The 25,659-nt window shown below is 39.2% G+C and overlaps 1 protein-coding gene across 1 annotated transcript; it reads left to right on the top strand.

Annotated features, from left to right (window-relative positions):
• Positions 1–2,456: 2,456 nt before the first annotated feature.
• On the top strand, positions 2,457–25,278 carry LOC115188034 (sex comb on midleg-like protein 2). The gene is made up of 9 exons (XM_029747069.1): positions 2,457–2,473; positions 5,128–5,189; positions 16,736–16,838; positions 16,936–17,019; positions 17,115–17,185; positions 17,673–17,907; positions 23,770–23,858; positions 24,171–24,279; positions 24,466–25,278. The coding sequence occupies exons 3-9, from the start codon at positions 16,817–16,819 to the stop codon at positions 24,648–24,650; spliced, it is 795 nt and encodes a 264-aa protein (XP_029602929.1). The 5' UTR covers positions 2,457–2,473; positions 5,128–5,189; positions 16,736–16,816; the 3' UTR covers positions 24,651–25,278.
• The last annotated feature ends 381 nt before the right edge of the window (positions 25,279–25,659 follow it).

The following is a 25,659-nucleotide window of genomic DNA, read 5'->3' as shown; positions in this document are numbered from 1 at the left end:
CCTGTCACTGCCATATTGGGTGGTGAGTGGAAACGCCAACCGGATGCGATCAGATGGTTAGACATCTGGTGAAACATCATTGTTCTATCTTGTGGACTAACCTAGAAGACAGAGGCAGGGGCCTCCCAGACATCTGGTGAAAACATCATTGGGTTCTATCTGTGGACTAACCTAGAAGACAGGGCAGTGGCGCCCAGACATCTGGTGAAACACTCATGTGTTCTAATCTGTGGACTAACCTATAATACCAGAGGTCAGTGGCTCCCGACATCTTGTGAGACATCATTGTTCTATCTTGTGGAACTAACCTAGGAAGACAGAGTCAGTGGCTCCCAGACATCTGGTGAAACATCATTGTTCTAATCTGTGGACTAACCTAGAAGACAGAGGCAGTGGGCTCCAGAAGCTTCAACATCTACAACTGTTACGTTGCAAGGAAATAACCCCAGACTAGGTCTGACAACAGGCAATGAACAGGATAAAAACTAGTCCCTGCTGCTATTCTGAGGTTGCTACAATCCCACAGGTTCAAACTTGAAATGATGAATGATGGATTGTTGTATGTGTGTGTATGTGTGCGTGTGTGTGCATGTGTGGGTATGTGTGTGTGTGCAGGTGTGTGTATTGTGTGTGCATGTGTGTGTAATGTGTGTGTGTGTGTGTGGGTGTGCATGCATGTGTAGTGTGTGTGTGTGTGTGTGGGTGTGTGTGTGTGTGTGTGTGTGTTGTGTGTGTGTGTGTGTGTGTGTGTGTGTGTGTGTGTGTGTGTGTGTGTGCGTTGTGTTACACAGAGAGAGAGAGACTAGAGAGAGAGAGAGAGAGAGAGAGAAAGAGAGACATAGAGAGAGCTGGTGTGCGATGAAACTGCGTCTCTAAAATCGCAGTGACGCTAAAGCAAAGCAAAACAGCATTCCTATAGCCTGCTCTGTCAGCCTCCCACATACTGTTTCCTCCTGCATCACCATGTAATGCAGGCAGCCTATGTAGGCTATGCCATGTATCGATCACGATGTCTAGCAACAAACTGCTTTACCAAAACCTGATTCCATTCTCATGACAAATGACATGTTATGTCTGTGATATAACAGAATGACAGAAGGAAATCGGGATAAATAAGCTAGTATAATTGTCATCAGGTTGACGAAGCTATGCCTGCCCCTGCCTGTGCAGTCTATGAAAAAAAACTCGATCTGCACTGACTGAATTAACACACATGTCCCATGAACGAAATGATGATGTGGTAGGGGATGGTTGGAGACAGAAACAGAAAAACTGTCATACTAAACGGGAAAAAACACTAATAGACGGTTAAACGATCCAATACTCACATCAGTCAGATCTTTGAAACGGATAAAACGATTCCACCGGCAGCATCCTATAACGAAGTGTCGATGCAGCTAGCCTCAACCAGTAACTATTATTAAACCTGCACCGTTAGATTTCATACTCAGCCATACTGCTGGTTATAAAGGCAAGCAACGGCATCCTCTGACTGGCGTCAGCTTAGACCAATAGAAAGGCGAGAAGGGGTCATTCCACCTACACCCTGTTTCCTCTTACCTATGAGTGGCAGAGTAAGTGTAAAACATTGTCCAAAAGGCGGGATTTTATTTCTTTCGAGCTGTCTCTCTAGTGACGGTCGGTCCTGCTTTGACAGTGCTGAAAGTCTTGAGCCATGCAGGATAATTTATCTATTCGTATTATTTAACTTAGCCTAGTTATTTACTGTTCATAATGCTATGGTATGGGTGTGATGGTTTCTTCTGTCACCTACTTAGTTTAATATGCAAGTAAAGGTGAAATCAGGAAATAATTTGAATATTAAAACCATCTCTAAATGATTTGTCTGTAATTATTTCAAGGGCTCATTCAATGGAAAAGAGCTAACAAAGCCCAAAACACTCTGAAACCATTAGGCTACCTGTGGCATCTCATTCTATTCCATTCTATTCTATTCTATTCGAGCCAAGTTAAAGATGCTATGGGTTTCTATCTATTCGTCGTTCGTTTTATAATAAACTCTGTGACAAAATAGTAGACCCTCTCTCACTCTCACCCTCTCTCACTCTCACCATCTCTCACTCTCTCCTCTCTCTCGGCTAATATAGATCCTTTGCCATAGCATATTGTTTTCATAACATTCTCCTATATATTTTGTACATATTTCTATTCAGATTCAAGATTTTGAATATTATATATTAATTTATATTCCTTCTACTATGCAAAAAAAGTACCACTAGTCAATTGTAGTTTCGTTTCCCTATAAATATATTTAGTAAATATGGTTAATTTTCACAGAAAGATATTCTGTATTTTATAGAATTCTATGAATAAATTCCCCTTATTATAAACCTACAGTGGAAAACAAATTGCAGCTCGCTGTTGGACATGCGCGTGGTGTAGAGCACGGGAATATGGCGGCCTGCATCTGATGGCAAAAGAAGGATCTGACGCGAAAAACCTTCTCGAAACTGTGAGTACTTCGTTGTGTGTATTTCATGATACCTTCCAGATATAGTTTATGGAATTTTAGCTCTCATCTAGGCCTATTGGTTTATGTAGGCTATGTACAAACACTGAGAGAGCAGAGATTAAACGTAAACAATGAGTACTACGCCATGAGCTCGGTGTGTATTTTCATGGCACATTTTAGCTCTTGTAACATATTCCCTGGACTCTACTGCTGCACAGTGGGCGCTATTGGGGTTTACGATGGTCCATTTCTGTCAGAGAAAGAGATCATCATAATAATAATAATATTTGTGGAGATATGATCGAGGCACATGCTCCATTTCTAAATCGAAATATTAGCTCCTAGCTGACATCATTGACAGGAACAGAGAGAATGATGAAAAAGGGAAAAGGAAACGCATCACACGCCGATGTTTTATTTGGTCAATTGATTGCCAACACACGTTAGTATGTTTTTATTTATACTTTATTGTTTTATTTACACTAGGCTTGCCGTATTTCCCCTAAAACTTATTGCACAGGGTTGTCTTTGAAAAACAATGAGTCAGTCAATAGGCTTTTCTTTATCTAAGAGAATGCTTAACAGTTGCCTATCTATGTACCCATTTTTGCAATATATATTAATGAATGAAATACGTATTAACGAAAGATAAACTAAGGGCATATTTAGTAATTTCTAAACGGCTGTGAGCCTCTTCGGTTAACGCCCACTTCTGAGGAGTGCAGCCACTCGACATGGACACGCCCCCTACATTCGTTTAAACTCGGACACCATTCACCTCAGGTCATGTTATACAATGTATCACATAGAGATTTGATGGTGTAACAGCAAGGGTTCTTAAAGGGTAGGTAACATAAACCTAACCACATGTAACATAAGGATTTGCATTAGTGTACACATGAAAAATCCCAATGCAAAGTTAACACCTTTTTTGGGGAGTATTACATAAATAGATCAGAATTTCCAAAGAATGCCGAAGTCATGTCGGGAAAGGTTTTTCAAGGGTGTGATGTAGTATGGAAGACCCTGCAAGCCAACCTATTCCCTAAAATGTAAACTCCAAAAGGAATAACTTCAAATGTATAACTTCAAATTAAACCAAATTGTTGGCACTCATGACTACTGGTTTCAATTACTTTCAGCCAACTTACAAGCAAATACTTTATGATTTATTTTTACAAATCAACTTGCAAGCTAGCCAACTAACCTAACATTAGCCCTAATAGCCTGCTAAGGTTAGCCTTATTAGCCTGCTAACATTAGCCCTACTTGCCTGCTAATGTTAGCCCTACCAGCCAGTTGCTATCAACGCCTAGCTTACAGCTTCATTAAAGTAAACCAAAGTCTTGGAAATATATAACACCATACAACCAGTTATCAATGAATGTTAGCTATATGCAGTTATCATAGCCAGCAAGCTAACCAGCCAGCTAAAGTTAGATATTTAGCCAACTATCTATTAGCCAGCCTAGCCAACCACCACGGTTATGGTCGGCAACTAGAGCCCTCCTACTGGAGACCAGCTAGAACACAACTGACACATAACTGCAGATTAAAAGCAAAGAGAAAGCAGAGACTTACAGATTGATAGTTGGGGGCCCATCCGATGCAAACACTTTTATTAGAGTGCAGGCTGAGTTAGCTTCATCGGGCCGAAATCCTAAATAGATTTCAGATGTCCGTCAGCTAGCGCGCTAGCACTAATCCAAGGTTGGAAAAGTTGCAAAACTCCCGTAGCCTACTTCACAGAGAACATGACAAAAAGTTGACAAAACAAAAAGGAGAACAGACGAGGTATTACACAATTACAGCAAACAGGTATGAGTTTCTTTGTCGTTTGGAGCCCACGGCAAGAAAGCACCGGTGCCTGCCTGCTAAAGGGTTCCCACCTAGATAACACAGCCCACCTATATAACACAGCCACAGTTGTGGGAAAAGTACCCAATTGTCATACTTGAGTAAAAGTAAAAATACCTTAATAGAAAATGACTCAAGTGAAAGTCACCCAGTAAAATACTACTTGAGTAAAAGTATTTGGTTTTAAATATACATAAGTATCAAAAGTAAAAGTATAAATCATTTCAAATTCCTTATATTAAGCGACCTAGGCGGCACTATATCTTCATTTTTTTTAAATGTACGAATAGCCAGGGGCACACTCCAACACTCTGACATAATTTACAAACAAAGCATGTGTGTTTAGTGAGTCTGCCAGATCAGAGGCAGTAGGGATGACCAGGGATGTTCTCTTGATAGGTGCTTGAATTGGACCATTTTCCTGTCTTGCTAAGGCGATAAAAATGTACGAATACTATTGGGTGTCAGGGAAAATGTATGGAGTAAAAAGTACATTCTTTTCTTTAGGAATGTAGTGAAGTAAAAGCTGTCAAAAATATAAATAGTAAAGTACAGATAGCCCAAAAAACTACTTAAGCAGTACTTAAGTATTTTTACTTAAGTACGTTACACCACTGCACAGCCACAAGTCAGTGAATAGCATGAGGTGTGGCTATCGTTAGCCAGCTTGGGCTGAATTCACTAGCATAGAGTAGAGCCTCCATATGTTGAGAAATTGTGGGTAGTTTATAAGTTATCCGGAAATAAGTTAATAAATATGTAATAACCCCAAAACATTACTATGTTTGTACTTATAGGTAACCAGATCGGGACTACAACTACGTTACTAAGTCTTTGGCCGTGCTGTGTTCTTACCGTGGTGAGTAAAACTAATGCTTGCTACCCTTTTAAACTTTTTCAAGCTCGAGACCCAAAGGAGAAATTGATGGTCCTCTGTGACCCAAATCGTCCTACAACAACCCAAACTAATAATACATAGTGTGTAAATAATAGATATACAGTGGCTTGCAGAAGTATTCACCCACTTGGCATTTTTCCTATTTTGTTCCCTTACAACCTGGAATTAAAATAGATTTTTGTGTCATTTGATTTACACAACATGCCTACCACTTTGTAGATTCAAAATATTTTTTATTGTGAAACAAACAAGAAATAAGACAAAAAACAGAACACTTGAGCATGCATAACTATTCCCCCCCCCCCCCCCCCCAATACTTTGTAGAACCACCTTTTGCAGCAATTACAGCTGCAAGTCCCCTGCCGGTATGTCTCTATACGCTTGGCACATCTAGCCACTGGGATTTTTGGCCATTCTTCAAGGCAAAACTGCTACAGCTCCTTCAAGTTTAATGGGTTCCGCTGGTGTACAGCAATCTTTAAGTCATACCACAGATTCTCAATTGTATTGAGGTCTGGGCTTTGACTAGGCCATTCCAAGACATTAAAATGTTTCCCCCTAAACCATTCGAGTGTTGCTTTAGCAGTATGCTTAGGTTCATTGTCATGCTGGAAGGTGAACCTCCGTCCCAGTCTCAAATCTCTGGAAGACTGAAACAGGTTTCTCTCAAGAATTTCCCTGTATTTAGCACCATCCATCATTCCTTCAATTCTTACCAGTTTCCCAGTCCCTGTCGATGGAAAAACATCCCACAGCATGATGCTGCCACAACCATGCTTCACTGTGGGGATAGTGGGTGATGAGAGGTGTTGGGTTTGCCCCAGACATAGAGTTTCCTTGATGGCCAAAAAGCTAAATTTTTGTCTCATCTGACCAGAGTACCTTCTTCCATATGTTTGGGGAGTCTCCCACATACCTTTTGGCAAACACCAAATGTGTTTGCTTATTTTTTTCTTTAAGCAATGGCTTTTTTCTGGCCACTCTTCTGTAAAACCCAGCTCTGTGGAGTGTACAGCTTAAAGTGGTCCTATGGACAGATACTCCAATGTCCGCGGTGGAGGTGGGTTATGTTTGGTCTCTTTGTTACCTTTCTGATTAATGCCCTCCTTGACTGGTCCATGATTTTTGGTGGGCAGCCCTCTCTTGGCAGGTTTGTTGTGGTGCCATATTCTTTACATTTTTTTAATAACGGATTTAATGGCGCTCCGTGGGATGTTCAAAGTTTCGGATATTTTTTATAACCCAACCCTGATCTATACTCTCCAACTTTGTCCCTGACCTGTTTGGAGAGCTCCTTGGTCTTCATGGTATTGCTTGCTGGGGCCTTTCAGAACGTGTGTGTGTGTGTGTATTGCACACAGATGGACTTTATTTAACTAGTTATGTGACTTGTGAAGGTAATTGGTTGCACCAGATCTTATTTAGGGGCGTCATAGTAAAGGGGGTGAATACATATACACGCACCACTTTTCAGTTTTACTTTTTTTTTAATTTTTAAACAAGCTATTTTTTTTATTTATTTCACTTCACCAATTTGGACTATTTTGTGTCTGTCCATTACATGAAATCCAAATAAAAATCCATTTAAATTACAGGTTGTAAAGCAAACAAAATAGGAAAAATGCCAAGGGGGATGAATACTTTTGCAAGGCACTGTATTCTCATGACTCACCCTTGACATTCCCAGGGCCCCCTTTCGGACCCTACCCATAGTTTAAGACACCCTATGTTACAGGGTTAGTAAAAATAGAACATTTCCTTCCTATGACAACAAAAACTGAACAGTAGAACAATAATCCCTTAGTGGTGTTTATGTCATAATATTATTCATCTTCTAAATAAAAGAAGTGTATATCAGTACTGTTTATGATGGACTACTAGTATAGCCATCCTTTTATACATTATAGCCATTTAATATGATGTTATTAAAGTGTCACTATTATTTAGTATGGTATTATTAATGTCAGTATTATTTAGTATGGTATTATTCAGTATTATTTAGTATGGTATTATTGTCAGTATTATTTAGTGTGCTATTATTATTATTATTATTATTATTTAGTATGGTATTATTATTATGTAGTATTGTTTATTATTGTCAGTATTATTTAGTATGGTATTATTAATGTCAGTATTATTGTCAGTATTATTTAGTATGGTATTATTATTGTCAGTATTATTTAGTATGGTATTATTATTATTATTATTTAGTATGGTAGTATTATTATTTAGTATTGTTTATTATTGTCAGTATTATTTAGTATGGTATTATTAATGTCAGTATTATTGTCAGTATTATTTAGTATGGTATTATTATCATTATTTAGAATGGTAGTATTATTATTTAGTATTGTTTATTATTGTCAGTATTATTTAGTATGGTATTATTGTCAGTATTTAGTATGGTATTATTATTGTCAGTATTATTTAGTATGGTATTATTATTGTTTAGTATGGTGTTATTCATTTCAGTATTATTTAGTATGGTATTATTATTGTAGTTCCCCCCAAGCTAAGGAACAGTGTCAGATGCTCTCTCTGACCCTCCAAAATGCATGGACATTACACACAGATATTACTGTATATATTATTTTGGTTTAGAAACAGGTTGTCAGTGATCTACTCCTGGGCATTTCCATTTAAAAAGGACCCATGAGCGCCAACATGTGAAGTTCATAGAAGCATGTTAAATGAAAGCTAAGAGTCTATATATTTATTTTTTGAAATTAAGGCATATATACATTCTTCAAACCATTTTCCATCCTAAAAATGTGTAATAATCAAAGGCTTTGATTTCTGGTCAAACAGATGGAAAAGGGGTCTTAGAAAACATCTAGCAGGAAAAAGTCCCAAAAAGTATCAGAAATACATTAAAACACAGTAATGTTGAAGTAAAGACCCCTGCCCGCTAATATCAACACCTAGATTCAGTTTTAGAGATTTGCCTTCTGTATGTTTAAGAAACATTGCCTTGTGCCCTTCCTACTGGGCACAGATGTTAGTTCAACGTCTAGTTTGGATTTACATTTGGTTGAGTTGTCAACTAACGTGAATTCAACTAAAAATGTAGGTTCAAAGTTGGGTTAAAAAAAAATAAAAATGGTGATAACTTTTTGCAGATCCAATCAGTTTTCCACGCAGATTCAACGTCATCACTTAATTATAACGTTTTAAAAAATGACATGGGAACAATGTTGAAGAAACTTTTGCCCAGTGGGTTCTAATTCCGTTACCAAAAACCCACATCTTTAAGATAAAAGTTCACAACGGAATTACCCAAAAAATCTGTAACGGAATAACTGCAATTGAATTGGCTACAATGGGAAATCATAGTAGTCACAAACCACAGTTAGGTCACCTGCTACTGTCGTTTCTTCCGCTGGCATACTGTTATGTTCAGCTCATTACTGTCTTCTGCCATCTGGTGGTAACAGCAAGACAGTGAAGACCTAGAAACCTTTCTCTCTCTCTCCAGTTAATGCCCTCTCTCCTGGCTCTTACTGATACCTACCTACTAGGGCTGGGAATTGCCAGGGACCGTACCAAGATTCTGTTAACGGATGTAAATCCACTTCACCTACTGTAGTTCAACAGCCAAGGTGTGATGTCATAGGCCTAGCTGACACCCCATTCTTTCTGCAGACATCTTTCAATCTTAATTCGGAGCAGATATGAGTTTTGGAAAATGTGGTCACATAAAAAACTGAGGGAGATTTTACCGTAAGTCTGTTTCATTTTAAAGTGAAAAGTTGGAGTCAAAGCGTAATGCCCTCCTCTAGTAATAAGGAAACAGACCTAACTAAAACACTAGCACTTCCTCTCCTGTTGTAAAGTGGGGACATCTCCTCTAGTAATAAGGAAACAGACCTAACTAAAACACTAGCACTTCCTCTCCTGTTGTAAAATGGGGACATCTCCTCTAGTGATAAGGAAACAGACCTAACTAAAACACTAGCACTTCCTCTCCTGTTGTAAAGTGGGGACATCTCCTCTAGTAATAAGGAAACAGACCTAACTAAAACACTAGCACTTCCTCTCCTGTTGTAAAGTGGGGACATCTCCTCTAGTAATAAGGAAACAGACCTAACTAAAACACTAGCACTTCCTCTCCTGTTGTAAAGTGGGGACATCTCCTCTAGTAATAAGGAAACAGACCTAACTAAAACACTAGCACTTCCTCTCCTGTTGTAAAGTGGGGACATCTCCTCTAGTGATAAGGAAAGAGACCTAACTAAAACACTAGCACTTCCTCTCCTGTTGTAAAGTGGGGACATCTCCTCTAGTAATAAGGAAACAGACCTAACTAAAACACTAGCACTTCCTCTCCTGTTGTAAAGTGGGGACATCTCCTCTAGTAATAAGGAAACAGACCTAACTAAAACACTAGCACTTCCTCTCCTGTTGTAAAGTGGGGACATCTCCTCTAGTAATAAGGAAACAGACCTAACTAAAACACTAGCACTTCCTCTCCTGTTGTAAAATGGGGACATCTCCTCTAGTAATAAGGAAACAGACCTAACTAAAACACTAGCACTTCCTCTCCTGTTGTAAAATGGGGACATCTCCTCTAGTAATAAGGAAACAGACCTAACTAAAACACTAGCACTTCCTCTCCTGTTGTAAAGTGGGGACATCTCCTCTAGTGATAAGGAAACAGACCTAACTAAAACACTAGCACTTCCTCTCCTGTTGTAAAGTGGGGACATCTCCTCTAGTAATAAGGAAACAGACCTAACTAAAACACTAGCACTTCCTCTCCTGTTGTAAAGTGGGGACATCTCCTCTAGTGATAAGGAAACAGACCTAACTAAAACACTAGCACTTCCTCTCCTGTTGTAAAATGGGGACATCACCTCTAGTAATAAGGAAACAGACCTAACTAAAACACTAGCACTTCCTCTCCTGTTGTAAAGTGGGGACATCTCCTCTAGTAATAAGGAAACAGACCTAACTAAAACACTAGCACTTCCTCTCCTGTTGTAAAGTGGGGACATCTCCTCTAGTAATAAGGAAACAGACCTAACTAAAACACTAGCACTTCCTCTCCTGTTGTAAAGTGGGGACATCTCCTCTAGTGATAAGGAAACAGACCTAACTAAAACACTAGCACTTCCTCTCCTGTTGTAAAGTGGGGACATCTCCTCTAGTAATAAGGAAACAGACCTAACTAAAACACTAGCACTTCCTCTCCTGTTGTAAAGTGGGGACATCTCCTCTAGTAATAAGGAAACAGACCTAACTAAAACACTAGCACTTCCTCTCCTGTTGTAAAGTGGGGACATCTCCTCTAGTAATAAGGAAACAGACCTAACTAAAACACTAGCACTTCCTCTCCTGTTGTAAAGTGGGGACATCTCCTCTAGTAATAAGGAAACAGACCTAACTAAAACACTAGCACTTCCTCTCCTGTTGTAAAGTGGGGACATCTCCTCTAGTGATAAGGAAACAGACCTAACTAAAACACTAGCACTTCCTCTCCTGTTGTAAAATGGGGACATCTCCTCTAGTAATAAGGAAGCAGACCTAACTAAAACACTAGCACTTCCTCTCCTGTTGTAAAGTGGGGACATCTCCTCTAGTAATAAGGAAACAGACCTAACTAAAACACTAGCACTTCCTCTCCTGTTGTAAAGTGGGGACATCTCCTCTAGTAATAAGGAAACAGACCTAACTAAAACACTAGCACTTCCTCTCCTGTTGTAAAGTGGGGACACCTCTAGTAATAAGGAAGCAGACCTAACTAAAACACTAGCACTTCCTCTCCTGTTGTAAAGTGGGGACATCTCCTCTAGTGATAAGGAAACAGACCTAACTAAAACACTAGCACTTCCTCTCCTGTTGTAAAGTGGGGACATCTCCTCTAGTAATAAGGAAACAGACCTAACTAAAACACTAGCACTTCCTCTCCTGTTGTAAAATGGGGACATCTCCTCTAGTAATAAGGAAACAGACCTAACTAAAACACTAGCACTTCCTCTCCTGTTGTAAAGTGGGGACATCTCCTCTAGTGATAAGGAAACAGACCTAACTAAAACACTAGCACTTCCTCTCCTGTTGTAAAGTGGGGACATCTCCTCTAGTGATAAGGAAACAGACCTAACTAAAACACTAGCACTTCCTCTCCTGTTGTAAAGTGGGGACATCTCCTCTAGTAATAAGGAAGCAGACCTAACTAAAACACTAGCACTTCCTCTCCTGTTGTAAAGTGGGGACATCTCCTCTAGTAATAAGGAAACAGACCTAACTAAAACACTAGCACTTCCTCTCCTGTTGTAAAGTGGGGACATCTCCTCTAGTAATAAGGAAGCAGACCTAACTAAAACACTAGCACTTCCTCTCCTGTTGTAAAGTGGGGACATCTCCTCTAGTAATAAGGAAACAGACCTAACTAAAACACTAGCACTTCCTCTCCTGTTGTAAAGTGGGGACATCTCCTCTAGTAATAAGGAAACAGACCTAACTAAAACACTAGCACTTCCTCTCCTGTTGTAAAGTGGGGACATCTCCTCTAGTAATAAGGAAACAGACCTAACTAAAACACTAGCACTTCCTCTCCTGTTGTAAAGTGGGGACACCTCTAGTAATAAGGAAACAGACCTAACTAAAACACTAGCACTTCCTCTCCTGTTGTAAAATGGGGACATCTCCACTCCTTTCTGTCCTGGGGGTGTGGCCCTCCTGAATGGAACGCGGCCTCGACCAGTGAGCAGACACACATCGTCTGTCTGTTAATGAGAGGTTCTGGAATCCTTTTCATGTTCGTGTTCTTGACTCCCCCAGACAGACTCCCCCAGATGTACATGGCTTAATGGCCTTTTACGAAGGCTAGGAATCTTTATGGCTGGGGCAAGCTCAATGAGATCCACATCTAAGAAGGGGAGGAAGGGAGCGAGAGAGGGTGAGGGGCTGGAAAGAGAGGGGCTGGGGAGAGGGACAGAGAGCTGTTACACTGCAAAACCTAAACCTGACATTTTTGTTGGCTCAGGAGAGATGTTGATAGAGAATTCCTTCTTCTTTTTCCATCACATGGATTTAATTGGGACTTTGCTGGTTAGCTGGATGTTTTCTCACCTTGAGCGTCCTCTTTGGTTATTGGTTTCATGTTGAGAATGTAAGATATCCGTAGAACCGGAGTGGTCTAGGCTCCATTGCTCATTGTTACCTACCTAAAACAGCCTTATCTAGTTGGCTGTGTGGGCACATTTCCTTTCCTGCCTATGTGTTATTGTTTTGTACCTTGCACTGGGAGAATGATTAGATTGGATGTGCATGTGCACTACATCTGAACAGGTTGTAATTGTTAGACAACACCAGTTATTATTCTGTCTGTCTGTACTGTTTGGAGGGTTCAGTCTTCAGCCTGGGTCATGTTATTATTCTGTCTGGAGGCTTCAGTCTTCAGCCTGGGTCATGTTATTATTCTGTCTGTCTGTACTGTCTGGAGGGTTCAGCCTGGGTCATGTTATTATTCTGTCTGTCTGTACTGTCTGGAGGGTTCAGCCTGGGTCATGTTATTATTCTGTCTGTCTGGAGGGTTCAGTCTTCAGCCTGGGTCATGTTATTATTCTGTCTGAAGCCTCCAGACAGTCAGAATAATAACATGACCCAGGCTGAACCCTCCAGACAGTACAGACAGACAGAATAATAACATGACCCAGGCTGAAGACTGAAGCCTCCAGACAGTACAGACAGTCTTCAGCCTGGGTCATGTTATTATTCTGTCTGTCTGGAGGGTTCAGTCTTCAGCCTGGGTCATGTTATTATTCTGTCTGTCTGGAGGGTTCAGTCTTCAGCCTGGGTCATGTTATTATTCTGTCTGTCTGGAGGCTTCAGTCTGGGTCATGTTATTATTCTGTCTGTCTGTACTGTCTGGAGGCTTCAGTCTTCAGCCTGGGTCATGTTATTATTCTGTCTGTCTGGAGGCTTCAGTCTGGGTCATGTTATTATTCTGTCTTTCTGGAGGCTTCAGTCTTCAGCCTGGGTCATGTTATTATTCTGTCTGGATGCTTCAGTCTTCAGCCTGGGTCATGTTATTATTCTGTCTGTCTGGAGGCTTCAGCCTGGGTCATGTTATTATTCTGTCTGGATGCTTCAGTCTTCAGCCTGGGTCATGTTATTATTCTGTCTGTCTGGAGGCTTCAGTCTTCAGCCTGGGTCATGTTATTATTCTGTCTGTCTGGAGGCTTCAGTCTTCAGCCTGGGTCATGTTATTATTCTGTCTGTCTGGAGGCTTCAGTCTGGAGGCTTCAGTCTTCAGCCTGAGTCATGTTATTATTCTGTCTGTCTGGAGGCTTCAGCCTGGGTCATGTTATTATTCTGTCTGTATGCTTCAGTCTTCAGCCTGGGTCATGTTATTATTCTGTCTGTCTGGAGGCTTCAGCCTGGGTCATGTTATTATTCTGTCTGTCTGGAGGCTTCAGTCTTCAGCCTGGGTCATGTTATTATTCTGTCTTTCTGGAGGCTTCAGTCTTCAGCCTGGGTCATGTTATTATTCTGTCTGTCTGGAGGCTTCAGTCTGGAGGCTTCAGTCTTCAGCCTTAGTCATGTTATTATTCTGTCTGTCTGGAGGCTTCAGTCTTCAGCCTGGGTCATGTTGTTATTCTGTCTGTCTGGAGGCTTCAGCCTGGGTCATGTTATTATTCTGTCTGTCTGGAGGCTTTAGCCTGGGTCATGTTATTATTCTGTCTGTCTGGAGGCTTCAACCTGGGTCATGTTATTATTCTGTCTGTCTGGAGGCTTTAGCCTGGGTCATGTTATTATTCTGTCTGTCTGGAGGCTTCAGCCTGGGTCATGTTATTATTCTGTCTGTCTGGAGGCTTCAGCCTGGGTCATGTTATTATTCTGTCTGTCTGGAGGCTTCAGCCTGGGTCATGTTATTATTCTGTCTGTCTGGAGGCTTCAGCCTGGGTCATGTTATTATTCTGTCTGTCTGGAGGCTTCAGCCTGGGTCATGTTATTATTCTGTCTGTCTGGAGGCTTCAGCCTGGGTCATGTTATTATTCTGTCTGTCTGGAGGCTTCAGTCTTCAGCCTGGGTCATGTTATTATTCTGTCTTTCTGGAGGCTTCAGTCTTCAGCCTGGGTCATGTTATTATTCTGTCTGTCTGGAGGCTTCAGTCTGGAGGCTTCAGTCTTCAGCCTTAGTCATGTTATTATTCTGTCTGTCTGGAGGCTTCAGTCTTCAGCCTGGTCATGTTGTTATTCGGTCTGTCTGGAGGCTTCAGCCTGGGTCATGTTATTATTCTGTCTGTCTGGAGGCTTTAGCCTGGGTCATGTTATTATTCTGTCTGTCTGGAGGCTTCAACCTGGGTCATGTTATTATTCTGTCTGTCTGGAGGCTTTAGCCTGGGTCATGTTATTATTCTGTCTGTCTGGAGGCTTCAGCCTGGGTCATGTTATTATTCTGTCTGTCTGGAGGCTTCAGCCTGGGTCATGTTATTATTCTGTCTGTCTGGAGGCTTCAGCCTGGGTCATGTTATTATTCTGTCTGTCTGGAGGCTTCAGCCTGGGTCATGTTATTATTCTGTCTGTCTGGAGGCTTCAGCCTGGGTCATGTTATTATTCTGTCTGTCTGGAGGCTTCAGCCTGGGTCATGTTATTATTCTGTCTGTCTGGAGGCTTCAGTCTTCAGCCTGGTTCATGTTATTATTATGTCTGTCTGGAGGCTTCAGCCTGGGTCATGTTATTATTCTGTCTGTCTGGAGGCTTCAGCCTGGGTCATGTTATTATTCTGTCTGTCTGGAGGCTTCAGTCTTCAGCCTGGGTCATGTTATTATTCTGTCTGTCTGGAGGCTTTAGCCTGGGTCATGTTATTATTCTGTCTGTCTGGAGGCTTTAGCCTGGGTCATGTTATTATTCTGTCTGTCTGGAGGCTTCAGCCTGGGTCATGTTATTATTCTGTCTGTCTGGAGGCTTCAGCCTGGGTCATGTTATTATTCTGTCTGTCTGGAGGCTTTAGCCTGGGTCATGTTATTATTCTGTCTGTCTGGAGGCTTTAGCCTGGGTCATGTTATTATTCTGTCTGTCTGGAGGCTTCAGCCTGGGTCATGTGTTTATTCTGTCTGTCTGGAGGCTTCAGCCTGGGTCATGTTATTATTCTGTCTGTCTGGAGGCTTTAGCCTGGGTCATGTTGTTATTATTCTGTCTGTCTGGAGGCTTTAGCCTGGGTCATGTTATTATTCTGTCTGTCTGGAGGCTTCAGCCTGGGTCATGTTATTATTCTGTCTGTCTGGAGGCTTTAGCCTGGGTCATGTTATTATTCTGTCTGTCTGGAGGCTTCAGCCTGGGTCATGTTATTATTCTGTCTGTCTGGAGGCTTTAGCCTGGGTCATGTTATTATTCTGTCTGTCTGGAGGCTTCAGCCTGGGTCATGTTATTATTCTGTCTGTCTGGAGGCTTCAGCCTGGGTCATGTTATGATCTGTCTGTCTGGAGGCTTCAGCCTGGGTCATGTTATTATTCTGTCTGTCTGGAGGCTTCAGCCTGGGTCATGTTATTATTCTGTCTGTCTGGAGGCTTCAGCCTGGGTCATGTTATTATTCTGTCTGTCTGGAGGCTTTAGCCTGGGTCATGTTATTATTCTGTCTGTCTGGAGGCTTCAGCCTGGGTCATGTTATTATTCTGTCTGTCTGGAGGCTTCAGCCTGGGTCATGTTATTATTCTGTCTGTCTGGAGGCTTCAGCCTGGGTCATGTTATTATTCTGTCTGTCTGGAGGCTTTAGCCTGGGTCATGTTATTATTCTGTCTGTCTGGAGGCTTCAGCCTGGGTCATGTTATTTGTAGATAAAAGGTTATGTCTGTTTTTTTCTCTGCATTGAACGGATCTTCCTTTTGTCTACCTCCTTTTACTACTTAGGACTAAAAGCCACACCTTTCATGTCAGTAGAAGTTGTTCCAGGTGTCCTAACTCATCTGTATGGGCTAGTACAAGAGCATGGACTCCAGTCTTACTTTTATCAAAAGTACAGTGTCTGCTACATGGCATATATTACTGTACCGTCCACAGCCATGACAGCTGTGACCTCATCACTTCTCCAAATACTCTTTGATCTTCAGAAGCCTGCATGGTCCGGAGGCCTAGTAAATTATTCCACTGTCTGTCAGGGATGGAATCAACTTATGGTTTTCATTCCCTCAGAATGCGTTCATCGTGATTAACGCTGGTCCTTTTCCTTCTGTGTCCTGTTCCCAGCTTCTGCTGCTTTAGTTGCTGTGGCAATCAAGATGATCAAAAATTCCCCTCCATTTCAGTTGTTGCTGTTAGATATTTCTCCAGTAGATGCTTCTTTGTGTTTACTCTTGCTGAAACAAGCTGTGGTTATAGATTTTGCCTGCTGTACCAACCTAGAAAGAGGGCCCCGCCTAACTCTACTTGTCTTCCTTGTTTAAAAGGTATCTTGGCCTCAATGGAACTTCCTGGTTAAATAAAGGTTAAGAAAAACATGCATTGGGATTTCCTGGTTAAATACAGGTTAACAAATAAATGTCTCTCTCTGTGTATCTGCTCTAGGAGCTCAGCACCGCATCGGTAGTGGCACATTGACCGGTCTGGGGTCCCCTCACCTGGCACCTGGTGGTACCATCGGTCAAAATGGGCCGAACACCTCAGAAAGGTCATCACTTTTTTTATGTTTTGTGTTGGATTGGTTCTATTATTTTCTATTCTACTCTAAAGTGTATTAATGAGAGGTTGAATTGTCTCCTTTTCAGAGCCAAAAGAAGAGAGGAGGGAGAAACCTGAGAGAAGTAACCCCTCTCCAGGAACCGGTCCCCCCTCTTTGGATAAATCTAATGGTATTAAACATGTTTCCTGCAATGTTCTTCTCTGTCACAATATAGTGTAACCTAAGATTGTCAGATAGTATGAACTATGCCCTTTGTTTTGCCAGAACCCTTCAGTTGGGAGGAGTACCTTAAGGAAACGTCATCAACAGCCGCTTCTCCCAGCTGTTTCAGACAGGTAGATATGACCTAGTAACTACAGCACTAAGGGCTGCTTTAAGAAGTGCTTTTTGACTTGTGTCCAATCCCAAATCAACCCCTAACCACCCCATGCATTCCTAGATCTGAGAGGATTAGAAAAGGTGTCAACAATTTGGTAACATTAGCATAACATTAGGTTTAGATAAAACTCTGCCTAACATAACATTAGGTTTAGATAGGGAAAGGGGGATACCTAGTCAGTTGTACAACTGAATGTATTCAACTGAAACGTGTCTTCTGCATTTAACCCAACCCCTCTGAATCAGAGGGCTGCCTTAATCGACATCCACGTCTTCGGGGGCCGGGGAACAGTGGGTTAACTTCCTTGCTCAGGGACAGAACAACAAAATTATTATTTTTGTCCGGTTACTGGCCCAATGCTCTAACCACCCAGGCTACCTGTCTCCCCATATAAGCAAATCATTCCATTATTGACTGATCCATTGTCCTCCTGTCTCCCCCAGTCCCGTTTCCCTCCCAGTAATGACTTCAAGGCTGGTATGAAGCTGGAAGCCCACGACCCTCGGAACAACACCTCCATCTGCATCGCCACGGTGATGGGTATGATGGGTACGCGTCTGCGTCTCCGTCTGGACGGGAGTGACAACACCAACGATTTCTGGAGACTGGTAGACTCCTCAGACATTCAGCCTATAGGGACCTGTGAGAGGAAAGGAGACATGCTGCAACCACCTCTGGGTAAAGGCTGCACTATATCCTGAAATGTGCTACATAGAAATAACATATTATAACATAACATATTATCGCATATAACATATTATATCATATAACATAACATATTATAACATTGCATATTATAACATATCATATTATAACATATTATAACATATCATATTATAACATATCATATAGCATATTATAACATATTATAACATATCATATAGCATATTATAATATAGCATATTATAACATATCATATAACATAACGTAGCATATTATAACATATTATAACATAGCATATTATAACATATCATATAGCATATTATAACATAACATATCATATAGCATATTATAACATATTATAACATAACATATCATATAGCATATTATAACATATTATAACATAACATATCATATAGCATATTATAACATAACATATCATATAGCATATTATAACATAACATATTATAACATAACATATTATAACATAATATACAATATCATATAGAATATTATAAAATATTATAACATCTCATATAGCATATTATAACATATTATAACATTACATCTCATATAGCATATTATAACATATTATAACATAACATATCATATAGCATATTATAAGATAACATTATAACATCTCATATAGCATATTATAACATATTATAACATAACACATTATAGCATATTATAACATAACATATTATAACATAGCATATTATAACATAACACATTATAACATATTATAACATAACATATTATAACATAGCATATTATAACAAAACACATAACATATCATATAGCATATTATAACATAACACATTATAACATATCATATTATAACATACCATATTATAACATATCATATTATAACATACCATAAAAACAAAGAGTCGCACACTCTATATGTCTAATCTCCCAGTAATTTATTGGGTAAAAAATGAATTACTGTGAGGTTATACATGCAGTTGAAGTTGGAAATTTACATACACCTTAGCCAAATACATTTAAACTCAGTTTTTCACAATTCCTGACAATTAATCCTAGTAAGAATTCCCTGTCTTAGGTCAGTTAGGATCACCACTTTATTTTAAGAATGTGAAATGTCAGAATAATAGTAGAGAGAAGGATTTATTTCAGCTTTTACTTCTTTCATTGCATTCCCAGTGGGTCAGAAGTTTACATACACTCAATTAGTATTTGCTAGCATTGCCTTTAAATTGTTTAACTTCTTACATCTAGGCGGTCCGCCAGCGGAACCCCTAGCCAACAGCCAATGGGATCGCATGGGCGAAATACAAAAACAACTAAAATACCACAATTCAATTTTCTCAAACATACGACTATTTTACACCATTTGAAAGATAAACCTCTCCTGAATCCAACCACGTTGTCCGATTTCAAAAAGCGAAAGCAAAACATTAGATTATGTTAGGATACCACCAGAGCAAAAAAAACAACAACACAGCCATTTTCCTTGCAAGGACAGCCATTTTCCAAGCAAATTTTCCAAGCATTTTCCAAGCAAAATCATGTCAATTAGCCTGTCAGAAGCTTCTAAAGCCATTACATAATTTTCTAGAAATTTCCAAGCTGTTTAAAGGCACAGTCAACTTAGTGTATGTAAACGTCTGACCCCCTGGAATTGTGATAGAGTGAATTATAAGTGAAATAATCTGTCTGTAAACAATTGTTGGAAAAATTACTTGTGCCATGCACAAAGTAGATGTCCTAACCGACTTGCCAAAACTATAGTTTGTTAACACAACATTTGTGGAGTGGTTGAAAAACGAGTTTTAATGACTCCAACCTAAGTGTATGTAAACTTCTGACTTCAACTGTATATGCATGGTGTGACTCTCTTTGCTTTTATAGCTTACCGTTTTTTCACCGTTAGTCAGCACCTCTACACTAAATCATTTTCTCTGGGTGTGCCCCAGCTCATGCTTTTTATTTAACATATTATAGCATAACATATTGTAACACGTTATAACAACTTATTATAGTATAACACATAGCGTAACATATTATAGTATAACACATAGCGTAACATATTATAACAACATATTATAGCATAACACATAGCGTAACATATTATAACAACATATTATAGCATAACACATAGCGTAACATATTATAGTATAACACATAGCGTAACATATTATAACAACATATTATAGCATAACACATAGCGTAACATATTATAGCATAACACATAGCGTAACATATTATAACAACATATTATAGCATAACACATAGCGTAACATATTATAACAACATATTATAGCATAACACATAGCGTAACATATTATAGCATAACACATAGCGTAACATATTATAGTATAACACATAGCGTAACATATTATAACAACATATTATAGCATAACACATAGCGTAACATATTATAGTATAACACATAGCGTAACATATTATAACAACATATTATAGCATAACACATAGCGTAACATATTATAGCATAACACATAGCGTAACATATTATAGTATAACACATAGCGTAACATATTATAGCATAACACATAGCGTAACATATTATAGCATAACACATAGCGTAACATATTATAGCATAACACATAGCGTACCATATTATAGTATAACACATAGCGTAACATATTATAACAACATATTATAGCATAACACATAGCGTAACATATTATAACAACATATTATAGCATAACACATAGCGTAACATTTTATAACAACATATTATAGCATAACACATAGCGTAACATATTATAGCATAACACATAGCGTAACATATTATAGTATAACACATAGCGTAACATATTATAACAACATATTATAGCATAACACATAGAGTAACATATTATAGTATAACACATAGCGTAACATATTATAGCATAACACATAGCGTAACACATTATAGCATAACACATAGCGTAACATATTATAGTATAACACATAGCGTAACATATTATAGTATAACATATTGTAACATATTATAACAACATATTATAGCATAACACATAGCGTAACATATTATAGCATAACACATAGCGTAACATATTATAGTATAACACATAGCGTAACATATTATAGTATAACACATAGCGTAACATATTATAACAACATATTATAGCATAACACATAGCGTAACATATTATAACAACATATTATAGCATAACACATAGCGTAACATATTATAGCATAACACATAGCGTAACATATTATAGTATAACACATAGCGTAACATATTATAACAACATATTATAGCATAACACATAGCGTAACATATTATAGTATAACACATAGCGTAACATATTATAACAACATATTATAGCATAACACATAGCGTAACATATTATAGCATAACACATAGCGTAACATATTATAGTATAACACATAGCGTAACATATTATAACAACATATTATAGTATAACACATAGCGTAACATATTATAACAACATATTATAGTATAACACATAGCGTAACATATTATAGCATAACACATAGCGTAACATATTATAGCATAACATATTGTAACACATTATAACAACATATTATAGCATAACACATAGCGTAACATATTATAGTATAACACATAGCGTAACATATTATAGCATAACATATTGTAACACGTTATATCAACATATTATAGCATAACACATAGCGTAACATATTATAGCATAACACATAGCGTAACATATTATAACAACATATTATAGCATAACACATAGCGTAACATATTATAGCATAACACATAGCGTAACATATTATAATATAACACATAGCGTAACATATTATAACAACATATTATAGTATAACACATAGCGTAACATATTATAACAACATATTATAGCATAACACATAGCGTAACATATTATAGCATAACACATAGCGTAGCATAATATAGTATAACACATAGCGTAACATATTATAACAACATATTATAGAATAACACATAGCGTAACATATTATAACAACATATTATAGTATAACACATAGCGTAACATATTATAGCATAACACATAGCGTAACATATTATAGCATAACATATTGTAACACATTATAACAACATATTATAGCATAACACATAGCGTAACATATTATAGTATAACACATAGCGTAACATATTATAGCATAACATATTGTAACACATTATATCAACATATTATAGCATAACACATAGCGTAACATATTATAGCATAACACATGGCGTAACATATTATAGCATAACACATAGCGTAACATATTATAGCGTAACACATAGCGTAACATATTATAGCATAACATAAACTCAGCAAAAAAAGAAACGTCCTCTCATTGTCAACTGCATTTATTTTCAGCAAACTTAACATATGTAAATATTTGTATGAACATAACAAGATTTAACAACTGAGACATAAACTGAACAAGTTCTACAGACATGTGACTAACAGAAATGGAATAATGTGTCCCTGAACAAAGGGGGGGTCAAAATAAAAAGTAACAGTCAGTATCTGGTGTGGCCCCCAGCTGCATTAAGTACTTCAATGCATCTCCTCCTCATGGACTGCATCAGATTTGCCAGTTCTTGCTGTGAAATGTTACCCCACTCTTCCACCAAGGCACCTGCAAGTTCCCAGACATTTCTGGGGGGAATGGCCCTAGCCCTCACCCTCCGAACCAACAGGTCCCAGACGTGCTCAATGGGATTGAGATCAGGGCTCTTCGCTGGCCATGGCAGAACACTGACATTCCTGTCTTGCAGGAAATCACGCACAGAACGAGCAGTATGGCTGGTGGCATTGTCATGCTGGAGGGTCATGTCAGGATGAGCCTGCAGGAAGGGTACCACATGAGGGAGGAGGATGTCTTCCCTGTAACGCACAGCGTTGAGATTGCCAGCAATGACAACAAGCTCAGTCCGATGATGCCGTGACACACTGCCCCAGACCATGACGGACCCTCCACCTCCAAATCGATCCCGCTCCAGAGTACAGACCTCGGTGTAACGCTAATTTCTTCGACGATAAACACAAATCCGACCATCACCTCCGGTGAGACAAAGCCGCGACTCGTCAGTGAAGAGCACTTTTTGCCAGTCCTGTCTGGTCCAGCGACGGTGGGTTTGTGCCCATAGGCGACGTTGTTGCCGGTGATGTCTGGTGAGGACCTGCCTTACAACAGGCCTATAAGCCCTCAGTCCAGCCTCTCTCAGCCTATTGCGTACAGTCTGAGTACTGATGGAGGGAATGTGCATTCCTGGTGTAACTCGGGCAGTTGTTGTTGCCATCCTATACCTGTCCTGCAGGTGTGATGTTCAGATGTACCGATCCTGTGCAGGTGTTGTTACACATGGTCTGCCACTGCGAGGACAATCAGCTGTCCGTCCTGTCTCCCTGTAGCGCTGTCTTAGGCGTCTCACAGTACGGACATTGCAATTTTTTGCCCTGGCCACATCTGTAGTCCTCATGCCTCCTTGCAGCATGCCTAAGGCACGTTCACGCAGATGAGCATGGACCCTGGGCATCTTTCTTTTGTTGTTTTTGAGTCAGTAGAAAGGCCTCTTTAGTGTCCTAAGTTTTCATAACTGTGACCTTAATTGCCTACCATCTGTAAGCTGTTACTTTCTTAACGACCGTTCCATAGGTGCATGTTCATTAATTGTTTATGGTTCATTGAACAAGCGTGGGAAACAGTGTTTAAACCCTTTACAATGAAGATCTGTGAAGTTATTTGGATTTTTACAAATTATCTTTGTTCTTTTTTGTTTATTATAACGTAACATATTATAGTGTAAAATATTATAACACATTATAACATATGTTAATAAGACATTATAAAGTGTTGTACTTGCTTATAACAGAAATAAGCAGCAATATATTCTAAATCTTAACTTGTTCTTTGAGTTGTCTTTAGGCTTCAGAATGAATGCCTCCTCGTGGCCTATGTTCCTCCTGAGAACCCTGACTGGAGCAGAGATGGCACCAGCCACAGCTTTTAAAAAGGTCAAGAAAGAAAAATGGAACATTTCACATTGGACCATAAAGCTGCACTGTAGTGTATTGATTTACTGATCAATGATTGTAGTGTATCAATGATTTACGTGTGTGTACACAAACAGATATGTATGGTCTGGACTAACAGAGACTTCTCTGTGTGTGTGTATATAAACAGATATGTCTGGTCTGGACTAACAGAGAGTTATCTGTGTGTGTACATAAACAGATCTGTCTGGTCTGGACTAACAGAGAGTTCTCTGTGTGTGTATATAAACAGATATGTATGGTCTGGACTAACAGAGAGTTCTCTGTATGTAGGAACCCACCAAGCCCTCCCAGAACCTCTTTAAACCTGGGATGAAGCTAGAAGCAGTGGACAAGAAGAACCCCTACCTGATCTGCCCGGCAACCATCGGAGAGGTCAAAGGTAACAAGATATTTTTTTTATTTAACCCACCTTTACCCCATCTCTTTGGAGGACAACTTTATAAGTGTAACTCTATAATGTTTTTTATTTCCTATAACACTATTGTTCCTTTGTCCCCTATTTGCTGTCTGGTTGATGTATCTCCTGCTACGTCTTACTGTTTGTTATTGTAATCTTTATTTTTAGGTGATGAGATCTTTGTGATGTTTGACGGCTGGAGAGGGGCCTTCGACTACTGGTGCCAGTTTGACTCCAGAGACATATTCCCTGTAGGATGGTGTTCTCTGACCAGGCACAGCATCCAGCCTCCTGGCAACTTCTGTGAGTACCTCAACCTCACCACTAGAGGACAGCAGAGCCCTGCTTTCTGATGCTTTTGGCCTGTCTGTCTGTCACCACAGGGTGCTGCTGGCCCAGGGTTTCTTTCTGAAGCTGCCTGAATGAGCAGAGCTGGATGAGAAAAACAAACTATTTCTTTCTGCGAGGATTTCGCTGGCTGTTTCCCCCTATTTCCTGTGTTCTTTCCAGTATATTTGACTAAAATACAACCAGTAGGTTTACTACAGTTAGTACTTTTCCACAGGTAATAATATTCCTTAATGTGTTCCACTGGTAATAATATTCCTTAATGTGTTCCACTGGTAATAATATTCCTTAATGTGTTCCACTGGTAATAATATTCCTTAATGTGTTCCACTGGTAATAATATTCCTTAATGTGTTCCACTGGTAATAATATTCCTTAATGTGTTCCACTGGTAATAATATTCCTTAATGTGTTCCACTGGTAATAATATTCCTTAATGAGTTCCACTGGTAATAATATTCCTTAATGTGTTCCACTGGTAATAATATTCCTTAGTGTGTTCCACTGGTAATAATATTCCTTAATGTGTTCCACTGGTAATAATATTCCTTAGTGTGTTCCACTGGTAATAATATTCCTTAGTGTGTTCCACTGGTAATAATATTCCTTAGTGTGTTCCACTGGTAATAATATTCCTTAGTGTGTTCTACTGGTAATAATATTCCTTAGTGTGTTCCACTGGTAATAATATTCCTTAGTGTGTTCTACTGGTAATAATATTCCTTAGTGTGTTCCACTGGTAATAATATTCCTTAGTGTGTTCCACTGGTAATAATATTCCTTAATGTGTTCCACTGGTAATAATATTCCTTAATGTGTTCCACTGGTAATAATATTCCTTAATGTGTTCCACTGGTAATAATAGTCCTTAATGTGTTCCACTGGTAATAATATTCCTTAATGTGTTCCACTGGTAATAATATTCCTTAATGTGTTCCACTGGTAATAATATTCCTTAATGTGTTCCACTGGTAATAATATTCCTTACTGTGTTCCACTGGTAATAATATTCCT

This window comes from Salmo trutta, unplaced genomic scaffold (assembly GCF_901001165.1).
Source record: "Salmo trutta unplaced genomic scaffold, fSalTru1.1, whole genome shotgun sequence".
In the NCBI taxonomy this organism is placed as follows: Eukaryota; Metazoa; Chordata; class Actinopteri; order Salmoniformes; family Salmonidae; genus Salmo; species Salmo trutta.
Note: the sequence above shows the minus strand (reverse complement) of the source record. Positions and strands in the feature narration are given on the sequence as shown.